The sequence below is a fragment of the Wyeomyia smithii genome, chromosome 3 (genome assembly GCF_029784165.1).
Source record: "Wyeomyia smithii strain HCP4-BCI-WySm-NY-G18 chromosome 3, ASM2978416v1, whole genome shotgun sequence".
Lineage (NCBI taxonomy): Eukaryota > Metazoa > Arthropoda > Insecta > Diptera > Culicidae > Wyeomyia > Wyeomyia smithii.
In genome coordinates, this window is record NC_073696.1 from 154,594,807 (window position 1) to 154,612,197 (window position 17,391).

A 17,391-nucleotide genomic window follows, 5' to 3' on the forward strand; every position below is an offset into this window, starting at 1 on the left:
GTTCACATAGATAATTGTAAAATAATTCAGGGATACAACAAAGTTATACACAAGGTAGACGTTACCAAGATAAGCCAAACCGTGCAAAACATTTAATCGACACTATTCTCACAGATGACACAGATGACGACAAGGAAATCATCTCAATACTTAGACGGAAAGCCTCTGACTTAGAGACAAAACTTGAACACATTCGACGTACACGCGTACGATCCAAGAGGTGGGACGCACTAGGACGAGCATGGAAATGGATGTCCGGCTCGCCAGACGCCGACGATTCAAAAATCATAAACGACGACATTGGCAAATTCACTTTGAATAACAATAAGCAAATTTCTATAAACGACGAGTTATATCATGGTATAAACAACATTACAGAAACGATTAATTTAGTTGATAACTACAGAAAACAGAACGGCTACAGCAATAGATAAACAACATGACATTTTAAACATTGTATTGAATTTATATGTATTTAACGAGGAGATAGGCGCGATTCAGAATTAAATCTTATTGGCAATATTTCAATTACCAAATAGTAGAAAGCTTAGTTCGAACGAAAGCTAGTTTATTAATCATATTTTTAGCAGCCAGAACATCTCCTCTATATTTTTGGATGATACACTTGGGTTCGCAACCACCACTATTGGAACGAATTCTTCTCTGCATTATTATTATCCCACATTTCGGAAACCAAACGTATCAACAGCTGAACATTGAGCCCGTAATAACCGACTCAAAACGAATCAAGTTGGATGGCAGCCGACACCTCTACGGAAATGGTAAGCTTTTCCTAAAAGCCAACTATCGTAAGTAACTAAGCAACTGAAGCTTATGCAATTTATCCGACCTTGAGAACATTACAGAAGACGTTTGCATTTTCCATATCTTAACCGGACAAAATGGTAGATGTAATTTTGAACGAATATTACACTACGAAACAGTCACAGTAAGGAGTGCAACCACGCTGTTGTTAAACTAAGTGAATGACACTCTACATAATACTTGCGGAATTTTCGACCGGTACCTATTAGGTTCATATTTGATCACCTACGAAAATTGCTCAATAACAATCTCATTCACAAATGAAGTGATTGAAACAGTACAGCAACCGATATATTTATTTACTCTAGGATTACAAATAGCTCAAAAGAAGATTGAATACCCCGCAGATATCCACACGCAGAAGAAGCTACACCACAGAAACCTGAAACATTTAGAAAACCACTTCATCAACGACTTCATCAACACATCATTGGACAAGGATTTTCATCCTCATTCACCATAAATCTTTTGTTTATCTTTTACGTCTTATTCGAGATCAGACGACATGCCACCACAGTAATCATTAATGAATCTCAGACTAACCATCCAAAGGATGACCAAAATAGCCAACCAACTCGATTTATCAACCTTGAATTTGACCGTCGAACCAGGAGGCTCAACACTAGGGGGAGAGTAGTTACGACGAAGGCCTGCACCTGCACCGGACCGATGTCGCGACCCAGTGCACAAGGCACCTTTTCTGCAGCAGTCAGCGTATCAGCCAGGTATTGAAGTATTGCTAGGTTAGCATTTTTTAGGTACGATCGTGGGATTGCGAAAATTAATTGAAGCAATAAAGTTCAGTTCTGTTCAGCAACTCCAATCGTGTATGCATAGCTTTTTTAAAAAGTGAACACTCCTTCCGTGATATTGAGGATAAAATTTGTTCCAATTTGAATTGCTTCAAACATGGAATTTGCCTGCAACATGGCGTTCATAAGATCGAACATTGCCTGTTATAGAACAGAAAGTTTACCTGCCGTAGCAGGTCCTAGACAGTTAATTTAGAAAAAAATATTTTCAGTAATAACATGAGCTGGGGTAATCCATGTATTCTTTTCCACTGTTTTTTGTTTACCCAGCTGTAGGGTCATTTTCGAAGTACCAGGATGTGCCGGCGTTACGTTTAAACTACATGTTACCTGTGCATATGATAGACCGGTATGCAAAGGAGTAGAAAAATTGGGCGGTACAATCGGAAAATTAGCAATATGTTTTGAAGTTTGGTTGATTGTGATACTAAATTTTGTTTAATTTGCCTTCCCTTACCAATAGCTGAACGGACTGGGTATTCGTAATAATACGGCATATGGTTGCCGTTACAATTGGCACAGCGAAAATTTTTACTATCTTTCATGGGATATGTGTCCTTTTGGGAGAAGAGTTCTCACAAATGAGGCATTGGGTAATATGCTTTTTGCCTCCGCCAAATTTTCTATACAACTCCCACTTTACCCGCACATTATAGATAGCATGCGCTTTTTCAAAAGAATTCAAATTGTTAACCTCAGTGCGGTTAAAAAAAATTAAATAATTAACAAGGGAAATGCCATCTCGTTGCCAAATACGGCATTGGGTAATATGCTTTTAACCTCCGCCAAATTTTCTATACAACTCCCACTTTACTCGCACATTATAGATAGCATGCGCTTTTTAAAAAAAATTCAAATTGTTAACCTCAGTGCGGTTAAAATAAAATTAAATAATTAACAAGGGAAATTCCAGTTCGCTGACTGTTTTCGCCTAGTGATTTATGTTTCATTAGAATTACTTGGGTAGGGGCTATGCCAAGTTATTCTGTTAAAGTAAATTAAATCTCTTCAACGGTTTGATCGTTAGTGAGACCTTTTGATACGGACTTGAACGGCTTGGCGCTCTTAGTTTCGTATGTAAAAAATTTATACATCTTTCAAGTTAAATACTGAATAGGACGATTTTAATATCTCAATGTTTGGGCCAATAAGCAGCATCCGCCTTTTCGGTCAATTTGATAGGCAACTTCAACGTCGGTCACAAATGTTGAAAGTTCTCTTTTAGAAATTTAATATTCAAAAGAAATAGATACCAAAATAGGTGGAACTTTTTCCTATTTCAAAGAAATTTAATTTTGAATGGTTTTATTTTCGAACATTTGAATTTCGCCGGCTTTTTGCTCAGCAGAATATCAAATAAATCCTCACTGCATACGCTAGTGTCAGAAACAGATGTCTTTCTTTTCCCGTTTCTCTTTTCGCTCTGCCATTTCAGGTGATACAAAAAAGTTAAGAAATAAAATCAAATTGCAAATAGGTAGTCTTGAGGAAGACTGATGTAAATTAACTTTCAGGTTGTTTTTAAAAGACGCATTGACAAAACACACACTTTGAAGCTACAGGCAGACAGAGACCAGTCCACAAGCAACCTAAAAAAACATCTGACCTGTCGGGCAGCTCAAGACGCACTGATGCGCATTCTCACATTGCAAGAGGCATTGGACTATCTCGACGAGCTAATTTTGGATGAAGATGAATATTAAGCACAAAATGTGGATGGTTTTATGGTAACGTGAGTGGAGAAGATAATGGTGATAATGACATTTTATTCACCGGATTCGCATCAGAATGTTGCGTGAGTTGGCTGTTTGGTATTGCAAGCATTATGGGCTTATGCCAAAATCACCGCTACAAGCCTAAGAACAATGTACTACCACAAAAGGTCTATACAATGGTCGCAGTGGTCTAAATCTTACAAAAAAAGAACAATGTACGCTTGACCGAACAGACCATTTTCTGATGTATGCGGCTCAAACTCGCATTAAATGCAAAAAGTATAATGGTAGCCTCTATTCCTGAAAATTCACATTCCTTATGAACTAATTTGAATGAATAAAAAACTGCACACTAGTGCGCCCAAAGATGCCATATGGTATCAGCACAGACAAACAGACGTGCCACACGATGACGATTTCATCGACCAGAAAAATAACGATTATTTTGAAATTTTGCTTAGTGGGCAATAATGCCGTTAGTGTTGCTGTAGGCAAGCGTGCATATAAATTATCAAAGACAAAAACCGTTTTACGAGAACAATTTAGTAGGCAATAAGCTCATATGGTGGCGCATGAGTGAAACGTTTTGAATAAGGTCGAAGATTTTTGAGGATTTTTCTTCGGAGAGGCACGTCTGTTTGTCTGTGGTATTAGTTTATCTTTCAAGAACCAGGATATATTTTGATGTCCTGGCAATTTATTTTTCTTATTCTAGGTAGCTCGCTTGTGGTGGATTATTTTTTTTTTTTTCAAACAAATGTGTGATTTGTTTTTTTTTTTTTGTCAAACAAAGACACAAGAATACAGTATGCCGAAAATTTTCATGTTAAAGTAGAGTTATTTTTTATTTCTATCTGTACAAACATATCTACCATTCTTTTGAATAAATAATTTAGGTATTATTATAAACATTTTACCAATATACTTACTCGTCACAAATATCGACATTTGTTGTGCGGATAGCATAATTTTGGAGTGCTACGGCTCTGGATGTATTGAGATTTTCTATGATGTAAACACATCCGTTAAAGTTTTCATTGAAGCGATCACCAGTAAATCGGTTTAAATCGGGGGCTCCTCCTACATCAAAACAATGATCAATACTTGTCTTTTTTCACATGAAGAAAACTCACCGATGTATATATTTCCCGGGAGGTATATTTCTTGCTTTCCAGTTGGCCGAGTTTCGCCATGAGAGGGAAAATGATCCACTTCTAGCCTGTTACGATTAGCTTCACGCGTTATTACAGCTATATGTTGTTCACCATCAGCGACAAAAACATCGTTATTACGTAATATAGATTCTTCGCCATCCAATCGCATTCCAAATTCTAAAAACCCTTCTTGAACAGATAATGATATATAATCGTTTCCAGAAAAGTTATCCTCGTTTCTTTGTCCATACCATAATATCATTCCGTTATAACTCTTGGTGCTGATCATTACAGCCAGCTTAGTTTCATATTGGTTGTAACCATCCACAAGTGATTTGGGATTCAATTCAAGAAAACTATTCCCTGTAAACTGTGACCCTATATTGGTTGCATAAACATACTCACAGTTACGTCCAAGGAATCCCGAGTAGCACTCGCAACTATATTGAACGCCAATAGTTTTTATATTACAGCGCCCTCCATTTTGGCACGGCTTCTGTGCTAAACAAACGTTTGTTATGATATCGCAGTTGGAACCACTGTAACCTGCTTTGCATGGATCAATTTCGTTATTTTCTTTCAACTTGTGAAACTCATCTACAAAGTTTTGCTGGTAGCCACAATTGTATATATTTGCTGAATCTTTCACATCATCTATCATGTTGATAGCGTTATCAGATATTTCAAGCTGTTGGAAGATAATTATAAAATTAGAATAAAAATTAGTACGGTTTTCTATATGAATACCCAATCAATAAGAAATCTAGATTCAAACTGTTTGCGTAACATGAAAATTCTGGAGGATGTCAATCCAATATTAAATACCATATTTTAACTTCTGAATCAAAAATTCAATCTTCTTATTCCATCTTCTTCTTTATTATATCTACTAGCGGATTCCCGGCCCGCATTGCTGCGCCATTAAGTTTACGACAATAGCCGCATATCTCTCAAATATACATAATATCAAACAAATATTAATATTACCATATATATAAAAGACTGTATGTATTCTGCCCAAAAATATTTTTTCCTGAATTATCCCTAAAAAAATTTTTTATTATTATTATTATTATTATTTATTTCTTTACCTGGTAGCGTAAAGGCGAACCTTTTTAATTTACTACCTGCGGGTTTCTTAACGTCTCACAATATAAACATAATCAAAACAATTATCTAAGCTGCTTACACTAATTACGGTTCCAATACTCGAAAAAAAACTGTTTCAGAAGTTGATCGTTTAATAGCAGAAGGTATCAAGTTGTAGTTAATCACACCTCTAACAAACAGTGAATTGGAGTAGCAAGTCGAGTTGTTGGGAGGAATCAACAGGTTCTGCAAGCGACGTCCTTGAAGTGGTAAAAGCTTCTCAAACATTAATGTTGGGGAATGCTGTCTGATCAGTATGCGTATGAATACACATGAGCGGTATCTGTAGAAATTCTCCAGCGGACATCCAATCAGGGATTTCTGAAACTGGCTTACGTGTGCGTAACGTTTTAACCCGTAAACAAAACGTACACAGGAATTCAGTGCGACTCGTAGCCTATCCATGGAGCCTGCACTTGGTCTAACGTGAAGTAATTCACCGAACATGAAGTGTGGTAGCATCAATGTTTTAAATAACTTTAGGCGTGTGGCTCTGGAGGTAACGGAGGCAGAGCCGTAGAGTGATCGTAGGCTAGCGTAGATTTTTCCACATTGCTGATTTATCAGGCTATCCCATTGCAGGTCCGCCTGGAAAATGAGCCCAAGATTTTTGGCATTCTCCGTCCACTCAATAACTTGTCCATCCATTATAACAGGGGATAGTAGATTTGTTGAAGCAGCGTTTCTGCGACGACACTTCAGGAACATTGCTTTGTTTTTTGATTGCTAAACGAATAGCTGGTTTCGTTGGGACCATTCAAAAATTCTTGCAAGATCACTATTCATCATCCTAATAATTTCGCGGGAACAGGGACCAAGGCCACGGACATACAGCTGAACGTCATCTGCATACATCTGTATGGAGCAGTACTTAAGCACGGAAGGTAAATCGTTGACGTGACAACAAAAAAGTTGAGGTCCAAGCACCGAACCTTGAGGAACACCGGAAATTGGGAAGCCTACTTCGGACCGTTGATCCCCACAAAATACAGTTTGAGCACGTTCTGTCAGATATGACTCGATTAAATTAACACCAGAAACGGCGAAGTTGAACTGAGTTTTCAGCTTCGAGCAAAGTTTTCGATGGGGGATTGTGTCGAAGGCTTTGGATAAGTCCAGCAAGAGCAGTATGGCTGAACCCTTTTTGTCGAGCGTTTTTGCTAGATCATCGTAAACACGAACCGCTGCTGTTTGTATGCTTTGCCCTTTACGAAAACCAGCCTGATGATCTGATAGCAGGTTATTCTCCGTAATAAATGATGACATCTGCTGCTTCAGCAATTTTTCGAATGCCTTTGATAGGGCACATATAATGCTGATAGGCCTGAGATTTGACAGAGCACTCAAGTGCGGTTTCTTGCGTAGTGGAATAATCTTGGCCTGCTTCCAGCAAGATGAAAAGGATGATGTCTCAAGGATGCGGTTAAACATATATGTAATTTGTTGGACAACTAAGGGCAGGATTATTTTCATGAATTTAATCGGCAAGCCATCCAGACCGGTTGCATTTGAGGTAATGCTACATATTACGTTCACCACTTCCCATGGCTCTACTGGACGGAAGGAGAAACTTTAAGGCGAGTCTGGCATCGATCTTCTCCACTCACTGTAACTATCGCTCTGGATGTAGCTCGACAAAAATGTGCGATTCACTTCATCAGGATGGAACTCACACACAGTTGACGATTTATTTTTACCCACTCCAATACTTTTCAGTCGCTTCCAAAGGACGTCTGACGGGATTTGATCATCCAAAAGACGGTTAAAATGGCGCGTTTTTGCCGTCGATCCTATCGTATTTGTGTTATTTCTCAGGACGATATACCGTTGACGTGCTTCATCCTTAGTTTCTATTGGTGCTCTGATCCAGTCTGCGTACGCTAAATCACGTTCTAGCATAACTTTCCGAATTTCATTGTTGTACCACGGGTTGGTTGATTTGTTTGCATTGACTGTGCGAAGAGGAATGCAATCATCATGAATTTGCTTTACATTAGAGTTGAAGAAATCGACCAGCTCGTTTGGATCGTGAGTCGCAAAAAAAGTATCGCAGGGAACGGAAAGGATAGCGTTCTGCAGTGTGGCAGGGTTGAAGTTAACATAATCTCGATACGTATCGATCCTTTGAAGACACCTCGCATCAAAGTCCAGAGAGCCAAAAATGAGGTCGTGTTGTGACAGTCCAGGGAAGCCCACCTGATTAAAACGCAGAACTCTATCGCTGCAGTTTGTTGTAAACAAATCCAGCTGCGAACAACCATCTCTAAAAAAACGTGGGTTCTTCGCCGATACAGGACATGGCGAAGCTTGTTAGCATGGATTTGAATTGCGCCTGTCTCCTACTTGGCTGGGACAAATTGACGTTAAAATCTCCAATAAGCCGGATATTTTCGTAACGGGCAGCAAAATCGGCCAATTTGGCACTAAGAAAGCAAGAGCAATCATTTTCCGGGGGGTTACATACAACGACGATCAGGATTTTATCGTCACCCAATCGAAACTCAACAGCCAAACATTCCGTTTTATCCTCTGATGACGCTGACAGTTGGGTGGTGAAAACCGTAGTGCAAGGTAAGTGCTTCTTGTAATAAACTACAATTCATCCTCCACGACGATAGCCACGGTCGTTTCTAGCAACGTTAAAACCCGGGATGGCTATGCTAAGATCACTATTCCTCGATGAAAGCCATGATTCGGAGAAGCAGGCAACCGATATTTTGGAATCGCGTAGGAGATCCTTTACTTCGTCTAACTTGGCTGACTTTTTAGCGCATAAACTCTGGGCGTTCCCATGGCATACATTTATCTTGCCGAAAGGGAGAGCAGCGTTCAACACCGCCCCAATAATGTTCGTTGAGGTGTGATTTTGTATTAGTGGCATTATTTAAAATAAGGGAAACAGTTTTTAGGGGGCTGTAAAACAATAACAATAAACACGTTTGTCGATATTACATTTAAAACAATCTTCGAATCATTACAATACATTTTGAACATTAAACAAAAAACAAATAGTGGACCTTAACATACGGTACTAATCTAGAAAATTGGTCAAGTTGTTGTTCGGCAGTTATGGCTACCGACTGCTGATCAGCAGAGCGTTTCACCATGACGGTACCCAGTCTCGTGTATACTGACGATAACTTTCCAGCTTTCTTCAAACGCAGAGCTGCTGCCTTCAGCTTACGTGGAGCGATGGTTAAGCTCTCGTTCACGTAAATCCGACGCTGCGAGTTGATGCCTAGATGACACAATTTCAGGTCCCGTTTTTTAAGGTAGCGGCTGTAGAAGTCATCTCGATGGTTTCGTAACGCAAACTGCACCACTATTAAGCCATCGCTTTGGGAACCCGGACCCAAACGCCGTAGGTCGACCGATGGAGTGAGATCTTCTTGCATTCCAATTTGTTTCCACATAGCTTTAAAATACACTTTCAAATTTTCTGCCTCCATGTACGGGATTCCACTCACGATCAATTCATTCCTATTCTCAAGGCTTCCGATTACCTGCGAGATATCGTCCACTCGTTCTCTCAGATTACAAAGCCCATCTTCATTTGTTTTAAGCTGTGCGGTCCATTCAGCCTTGAAGTTGTTGATATCGTGTATCACCGATTCTAGTTTACCATCCAGCTCCGCTTTCACCGCGCAGATTTGGTCGCTGATATTAGCATTGATCTCTTCCATTCGTGTTAATGTTTTCTCGAATTGGCCGTTCTTAGCTTGCAAAACGGCCTCCAACGTCAGAGTCTGCGGGGCATCATCACCGTCGCGATCAATTGCGTCATCTGATCGTACGCGCTTGTTTGTTTTTGCCGCGCTGCCGGGAGGAGTATGTTTTAACGACATTGTGTTTGTCAAGCAGTAAACACACAAGCAAGCGACAGCAACTTATCGTTTGTATTTTTCGGCGGGCTCGACGTTGCAAAACAACAATGGTTAATGTAGTCCAAGATGCTCGGTTTTTCAACTGCAATTTCGATGATGATCGGGAACGGCGAAACAAGATAACGCGTATGATATAACATCAGGTACTCAGGATTTCACTGGGAATACTTCAGGGGGAAATAAAAACGAGTTTACTCCACTATTAGCGATTTGTTTAACAGCGCGTTACTTAACAACACATATTGGCTACAGTGCTGCCAGAAAAAAATTACGATTTATATTGTGGTGAGAACAGTAAATAAACAATATTTTTTATTGTAACCATAAAAAAGATGGTACTTTTACTGTAAGCTTGTTATTTTTGTTGTTGAATCTACCACCGACAATAATTTTACCATGAAAAACATTGTCAGTGACTTCTTAATGTATGGGAAAAGTGCCTGGAAAATGCTGTTAAGATACATAACAACCCCCCTCTTTCATGGTAAAAAAGGCAAAAACAATGTTTTTTATTCTTCTGGACAATGATTAAAATGATGTTAAAATGATGTATTTACAATGAGAAACATAGTTAAATTATGGTAAAACTATGTACAATTACAGTGACTTTTAAGATTTTTTCGATGTTATTTTTTTTGGATGTTTCTACAATGTTCCAATTCCTAACAAAATTTCCTATGAGTACATTCGAGAAAAAAGCAATGGGTGAAATGTAAGAAACATGAAGGAACATTCTGATACTAAGTTTGTTATATTGGCTAAGAATAGCTGAAGTATTGTGCTAATCTTCAGCCATGCAACACGTACAAAAGGACCCAGGTGCAAAACGTAAACAATTTGAAATCTGTTATTTCGATTCAAAATAATTTCTGAAGTGTATTTGTTTTGCAATTGAAAAGGCTATTCATCCACTTTGATAACTACCTCAACATAATGCTGTTTGTTACATTGCTTGCATTTTTGCATTTGAGAGTGATCACCAAGAATAAGTTCAAAGCCAACTTCTTGCTCCAAAAACTAATAAAATAACTCTCTGGAAATTGCGTGGTGGCCCTGTAAAGATTTAAAATTCTATCTGGGGTCAATTTCCGGCCCTTAGATATTATTACGGTTTGGAAATATTCATGCTATATGACCATTTCTGACTGTTCCTCAGAAACTGAAAGTTGCTACCTTGGATTTAAGGAATGGGACCGATTTCTGGACTCTGAACATCATTTTGATTTTAGAAATAACCATCCTGTTTGGTATTTGGTCATTTTTTGCTGTATTCCAGCAACCGGAAGTCACCATCTTGGAATACAAAATTGGGTCTGGATTTGATTGACAGTCTCTGAGCATCATCTCGATTCGGGAATAACAATTTTTGGCTGATTTTCAGTAACCGGAAGTTGACACTTCGGATATCAAAATGGCATTTGGTGTCGAGTTTTGGCTTCCGTGTATCATATTATTTACGGAAATATCCTTATTGGGGGGATTTTGGATTTTCTAATGGCGTCTGGATTTGATTTTCGGTCTCTTAGCAACATTTTGATCTCCAAAACAACAATATTGGGTGGTGTTTGGCAATTGAAGGCTGTTTTCCGAAAGCTGGAAGTCACCAGGCGGGATTTCAAAGTGGCATCTGGATTCATTCTCCAGTATCCGGGCATCATCTCGATTCCGAAATGAATATTCTTGGTCTTTTTTCCATAGCCAGAAGTTGTCACTTCGGATTGAAATATGGCGTCAGTGGTTGATTTTTGGCCTATGTGCATCATCTCGATTACGGAAAAGCCATTTTGGCTGGTATTTGGTGATTTCTAGGAACCGAAAGCCACCATTTCGAATTTCAAAACGGCGTCTTGAGTTGATTTTAGATCTCTTGGTTTCATTGCGATTACAGAAATATCCATATTGGGTGTTCGGTTAATACAGGCTGCTTTTCGGAAACCGGAAATCATCATATTGGATTTAGCAACGGTCTGTAAATTCGGATCTTCGCCGATGGCTATTACTTCGTTCTTCAAAATAACCATACAATTTAGTATTTGGTCATTTTCAGTAACTGGGAGTCGTCATCCTGTATTTCATCTCGGTTCTGGAATGACTACTTTTGGCTGTTTGTGAGCAACTTGAAGTTGCTACTTCGAATTTCAAAATGGCGTCGGAGGACGGTATTTTGTCATTTTCGTCTAGGATTTCAAAAAGGTGTCTAAAGTTGATTTAAGGTCTCTGGGCATTATCTCGATTCCAAAAATACCCTTATTGGGTGCTATTCGGTCATTTCAAGCTGCTTGCTAGAAACCGGAGGTTGGCGAATGGTTGGACACGTGTCACTTGAGATCCTATTGTGGTCATTCACCTCTGTCCAGCAACTCCTATCCCAACCTCCACGTGGTGCCAACCGGGATACGAGTAACCTTAGCGGATATCGGGTAACCAACCCCGGTGAAACTTGACCTGACTGGAAAGGGGGAACGTACGTGGCTGTTTCCCCATGTTAGGGGCGGCGTACAACAGCGTCTGATCTGGAGCGGGCGGCTGAATCATGAAACGCGGTGTCTCAAAGACGGCAGCCCCTTCGCGAGACTAGGTATCGCAGCCCTAGTAAGGCAGCATACTGAATATTAAATACTACGAACAATCCAGATATAAATACGGAACGGAATAATCGGCATGGACCTAGGCGAACGAAAAAGGACAATGATTATTGGAAACTCGGTACTCGGAATGTAAGGACTCTACTCGAACCGGCACGCGCAAGTATCCTGGCTAGAGAGCTGCGGAAGGTGAATTTGGAGGTTACAGCTATCCAAGAGGTGCGGTGGCCGAAACCGGGAGAACGCGAATTCCGAGCAGTAGATCCTATTGCGGACACTTCATTTAGGTACCACATCGGCGGCGTGAAAGCAGAAAGAGGAGTCGGTTTCGTGCTAATTGGAAAACAGATGAAGCGTGTCATTAGATGGAGGCCAATCAGTGACCGTATATGCGTGTTGAGAATTAAGGGCAAATTCTTCAACTACAGCCTAATAATTGTGTACGCACCGACCAACGAGAAACCCGATGACGAAAAGGAGGAGTTCTATGAGCTCCTGGAAAAGACATACAATGAGTGCCCAGGACACGATATAAAGATTGTCATCGGAGATGCAAATGCACAGGTCGGGCAGGAAGACTTCTTCTGCCCCGTAACTGGTAGGGAAAGCTTCCACTCTACTACGAACGACAATGGCCTGAGGCTTGTTAATTTCGCTGCAGCTAGGGGGATGGCTTTATGTAGCACTTATTTTGCACGCCGCAACATACGTAAGCACACCTGGATGCACCCGAATGGAGAGCTTCGCTCTCAAATTGACCACGTTCTGATTGATGGACGGCACTTTTCAGACGTTACAGACGTGAGGTCGTTCAGAGGACCGAACGTTGACTCGGATCACTATCTCGTAGTAGCCAAAATCCGCGCCCGGCTGTCCAACGTGCTGAAATCCAAGGCAACGAGGAGGATGTAGTTGAACATCCAGTGGCCATCAACTGAAGGAGTGGCTGCAGGGGGGAACCTGAATGAACAGTGGAGGCACATCCACAGTTCGATCAGCACTACAGCGCGAGAAGTGTTGGGTACAACTGCGGCAGCTGCGCCCAATGAGTGGTTTGACGCTGAGTGCCAGCGAGTGACGGAAGAGAAGAACCGCGCCAGGGGTCACATGTTGGCCACGGCTGTGTCTCGTCAGAGCATGGGTAGATATCGAGATGCAAGAGCCGCTGAAAAGAGACTCCATCGCCGGAAGAAACGACAGCATTGGGAGCGTATTCTTGCGGAGGCGGAAGATTGCTTCTCCAGGCACGATGCGAGGAGCTTCTACAAGAAGGTCAACGGAATCAGGAATCGAAACGTGTCAGCCCCTGTCATGTGCAACGATAGGGAGGGGAACCTGATAACCAATAAAACAGAGGTGGCCAGGCGTTGGAAGGAACACTTCAGTGTGCTGTTGAACGGTGAGGGAAACAGTGGAGTCGAAAGGAGCAGGATGACTATTGAGAATGATGGTCAAGCTGTGGATCCACCATCCATGGACGAGGTGAAGAAAGCAGTGAAAGCGCTGAGAAACTGCAAGGCAGCCGGGAAGGACGGCATTCCCGCCGAACTCTTCAAAGTCGGGAGCGAACAGCTGTATCGTGCCATCCATCGGATCATGCTGAGAGTGTGGTCTGATGGAGAATTGCCCTCGGACTGGTTGGAGGGTCTCATATGCCCGATCTACAAAAAAGGCCATCGCCTGGACTGTAGCAATTATCGGGGCATAACTCTTCTCAATACTGTGTACAAAATTCTCTCCCGCATCCTGTTCCACAGACTGAGGCCGTTGCAGGAGACCTTTGTTGGCGAGTACCAATGCTAGATGGGCTAGATGGGGAAACATTTGAAGTAGTCGACGAATGTATTTACCTGGGAACATTAGTGACATGTGACAACGAGGTTAGCCGTGAGATAAAGAGGCGGATAGCAGCCGCAAACAGGGCCTTTTACGGATTACGTAACCAGCTAAGGTCCCGCAGTCTGCAAATCCGTACCAAACTTGCACTCTATAGAACACTGATTCTTCCGGTGGCTCTCTACGGCCATGAATCATAGACGCTGAAAGAGGCTGATCGGCGAGCTCTTGGTGTTTTTGAGCGTAGGATTTTGCGTTCAATCCTTGGCGGCAAACTAGAAAATGGTGTTTGGCGCAGACGCATGAACCATGCAGTGTACCAGGCATACAAATCGGCGGATATAGTCAAGCGGATAAAACACGGCAGGCTTCAGTGGGCTGGGCATGTAGCGAGAATGCCGGATGAGCGTCAAGCGAAGGCTATATTTAGCAGGAATCCCGATAGAGGTCGTCGACTTCGAGGTAGACCCCGCACTCGTTGGATGTATGCTGTCGACGAGGATGCACGCGAAATAGGTGTTAGGGGCGATTGGAGGATAGCAGCCCAAGACCGAGGGACATGGCGACGTATTCTGGATTTGGCACTGGATCGATAATCGGTATGTCGCCTTAAAAGTAAAGTAAAATAAGCTAGAAACCGGAAATCGCCATTTTGGATTTCAAAAATAGTGTCTAAGTTCGATTTTCGGCCTCTTGGTATCATTTTGGTTTCTAAAATAACCATAATGGGTGGTATTTGATAATTTTCTGAAACTTCTTCTTAACTACGCCACTGAGATATAGCAAAGCCTCTAATGACACAGTTATGTCCCCAAATCACATCAAATACTCAAAAACAACTGTATATAAATTTTCATGATGATCGTTTTAGTAATTTACAAATTTAGAGAAACATTTCAAAAGGTCCTAGCTGCATTGATCGATTTTCTGATCGATCACTTTCATTCAATCACTACAACTTATTAAACACCTTTTATAACACGCTATTTGCACCACTTGGTAGCGGAGGGATCCCTCTAACCTTCTGAACGACAACCACGCTTGAGAGAGTTACCAAAGTTGAGCCATTACCAAAATGAAAGGACGCTCCGTAAAAACGATGGAAGCAGATAGGACCTTTTGAAATGTTTACCTAGAAATAGTGAAATATCACGCTGCTCCCACAGACTGTTTTTATGAAACAAAATGCACCATAGAATCTGAGTACACCATTCGATTCTTTATGATTTATTCTTTATTTTCAAAATCATCGTACGGTACATTTTTGAGTAATGCCCTTTTGAAGGTTGTAAAGTACAAAAAAGTGATCAGTCAGTGCGTCTTGAACTGTCCTACAGATCAGACGTGTTTTCGGTTGCTTGTGGACTGGTCTTTGACTGCCTATAGCTTCAAAGTTTGTGCTTTGTCAGTGTGTCTTTTAAAGAAAGTTATTTGCCATCAGTCTTTCTCAAGACTAGCTACTTTTGAGTTTAACATTTGTTTTAACTTTTCTCGTATCACCTGAAATGGCAGGACGAAAAAAGAAACCACGCATCGCTGCGGGGAGGAAAAGAGAGGCATCTCTTTCTGACACTTCAAGTGTCTGTAGTGACAATCCTTTTGATATTTTGCCTGAGAAAGAAGCTGGTGAAATGGAAGTTATTAGTAATGAAACAATACAAAATATAAAATTTTTAAAAAAGGAGAAAGTTCCACCTATTGTGGTAACTATTTCTTCTGAATTCAATATTTTGAAAAAGGAACTTTCAACGTTTGTTTCTGACGTTAAAGTTACCTATCAAATTGGTCGTAGAGACGAATGCCGCTTATTAGCCGACTCTATTAAGGGTCGTAATCGTCTTATCTAGTATTTAACTGAAAAGATGTATAAATTTTTTACATATGACACTAAGAGCGCCAAGTGGTTCAAGGTCGTATTGAAAGGTCTCACCAACGATCAAACCGTTGATGAGATCAAACTTACTTTAACAGAATTACTTGACATAGCCCCTACCCAAGTAATTCTAATGAAACAAAAATCACGAGGCGAACACAGTCAGCGAACTGGAATTTCCCTTGTTAATTATTTAATTCATTTTAACCGTAGTGAGGTTAATAACTTGAAATTTTTTGAAAAAGCACATGCTTTATATAGCGTGCGTGTAAAATGGGAAGCTTATAGGAAGTATGGCGGAGGTGAAAAGCATATCACCCAATGCCGTATTTGCCAACGTTATGGCCATGGTTCAAAGTTCTGTAACATGGACCAAAAATGCCTGATTTGTGGAGACTCTTTTCACAAAAAGGACACATGTCCTGTGAAAGAGAGTAAAAATTTTCGCACTTCTTCTACTCCTTTGCATACTCGCTTAACATATGCACAGGTTACATGTAGATCGAACATTCTACCGCCTAATGTTGGTAGTTCGAAAATGACCGTTAAAATGAGTAATTGTTGATGCCAGGAATTATTCTGTTCCAAAGGCTCAAGTGAAATTTGATTCACCAATAATTGACGAAAATCTTCAACTTCTAATTCGTTTGAAAAATGTCCGCAGACGTCAATATCAACGTTCTCGTGACCCTGATTTTAAAACTATTTATAAAGATTTACAGAAAGAGATTAAACATAGATTTACTCTTCCGAGAAATCAAAATTTTGAGAATAAAGTTGAAAAATAGAAACCATATTCAAAACTCTTTTGGAAGCTGTCGAAGATTCTTAAGAAACCTTCGAAGCCTATTCCAGTTTTAAGAGATGGTGAACGTTTTCTTGTATCCAATGAACAAAAGGCTCAAAGACTTGCTCAGCAGTTTGAGAGTGCTCATAACTCAAATTTGAATTTTGTGAGACCAATTGAAAATGAAGTCACACGTCAATTTGATTTAATTTCTTCCCAGAATTTTTTACCTGCAGAAATAATTGAAACTAACTTGAATGAAGTAAAATCAATTATTAAAAATTTCAAAAATATGAAAGCACTTGTTGACGATGGAATCTTTAATATACTAATCGAACATCTCCCTGAATTTCAATTGCTGCTTCAAAAATGCATATTTTCCCAAACTATGGAAAAATGCAAAAATTACTCCAATTTAAAAACCGGATAAGAATCCAGCTAAAGTTTCAAGTTATCGACCAATCAGTTTGCTTTCTTCAATAAGTAAACTGTTTGAGAGAATTATTCTTAACCGAATGATGTCACACATCAACGAAAATTCAATTTTTGCAGATGAACAGTTTGGATTTCGCCATGGGCATTCCACTACTCATCAATTGCTCAGAGTTACTAATACGATACGAGCTAACAAATCTGAAGGTTATTCCACTGGAGCTGCTCTTTTAGACATAGAAAAAGCATTCGACAGTGTTTGGCATAAAGGTTTGATTGCGAAATCGCAAACTTTTAATTTTCCAATTTTCCTAATCAAAATTTTAAAAAATTATCTTA

The 17,391-nt window shown here is 40.2% G+C and overlaps 1 protein-coding gene across 4 annotated transcripts in view; it reads right to left on the reverse strand.

The window, feature by feature from the left end:
- Positions 1 to 17,391, reverse strand: part of LOC129732932 (basement membrane-specific heparan sulfate proteoglycan core protein-like) — a 454,358-nt gene that overhangs the window by 120,257 nt on the left and 316,710 nt on the right. For all 4 annotated transcript variants that reach the window (XM_055694405.1, XM_055694406.1, XM_055694403.1 and 1 more), the window contains exons 8-9: positions 4,486 to 5,194; positions 4,282 to 4,432 (exon numbers count right to left, since the gene is read on the reverse strand). In XM_055694405.1, coding sequence (XP_055550380.1) covers positions 4,282 to 4,432; positions 4,486 to 5,194 — 860 coding nt within the window. The remainder of the gene's footprint in view (positions 1 to 4,281; positions 4,433 to 4,485; positions 5,195 to 17,391) is intronic.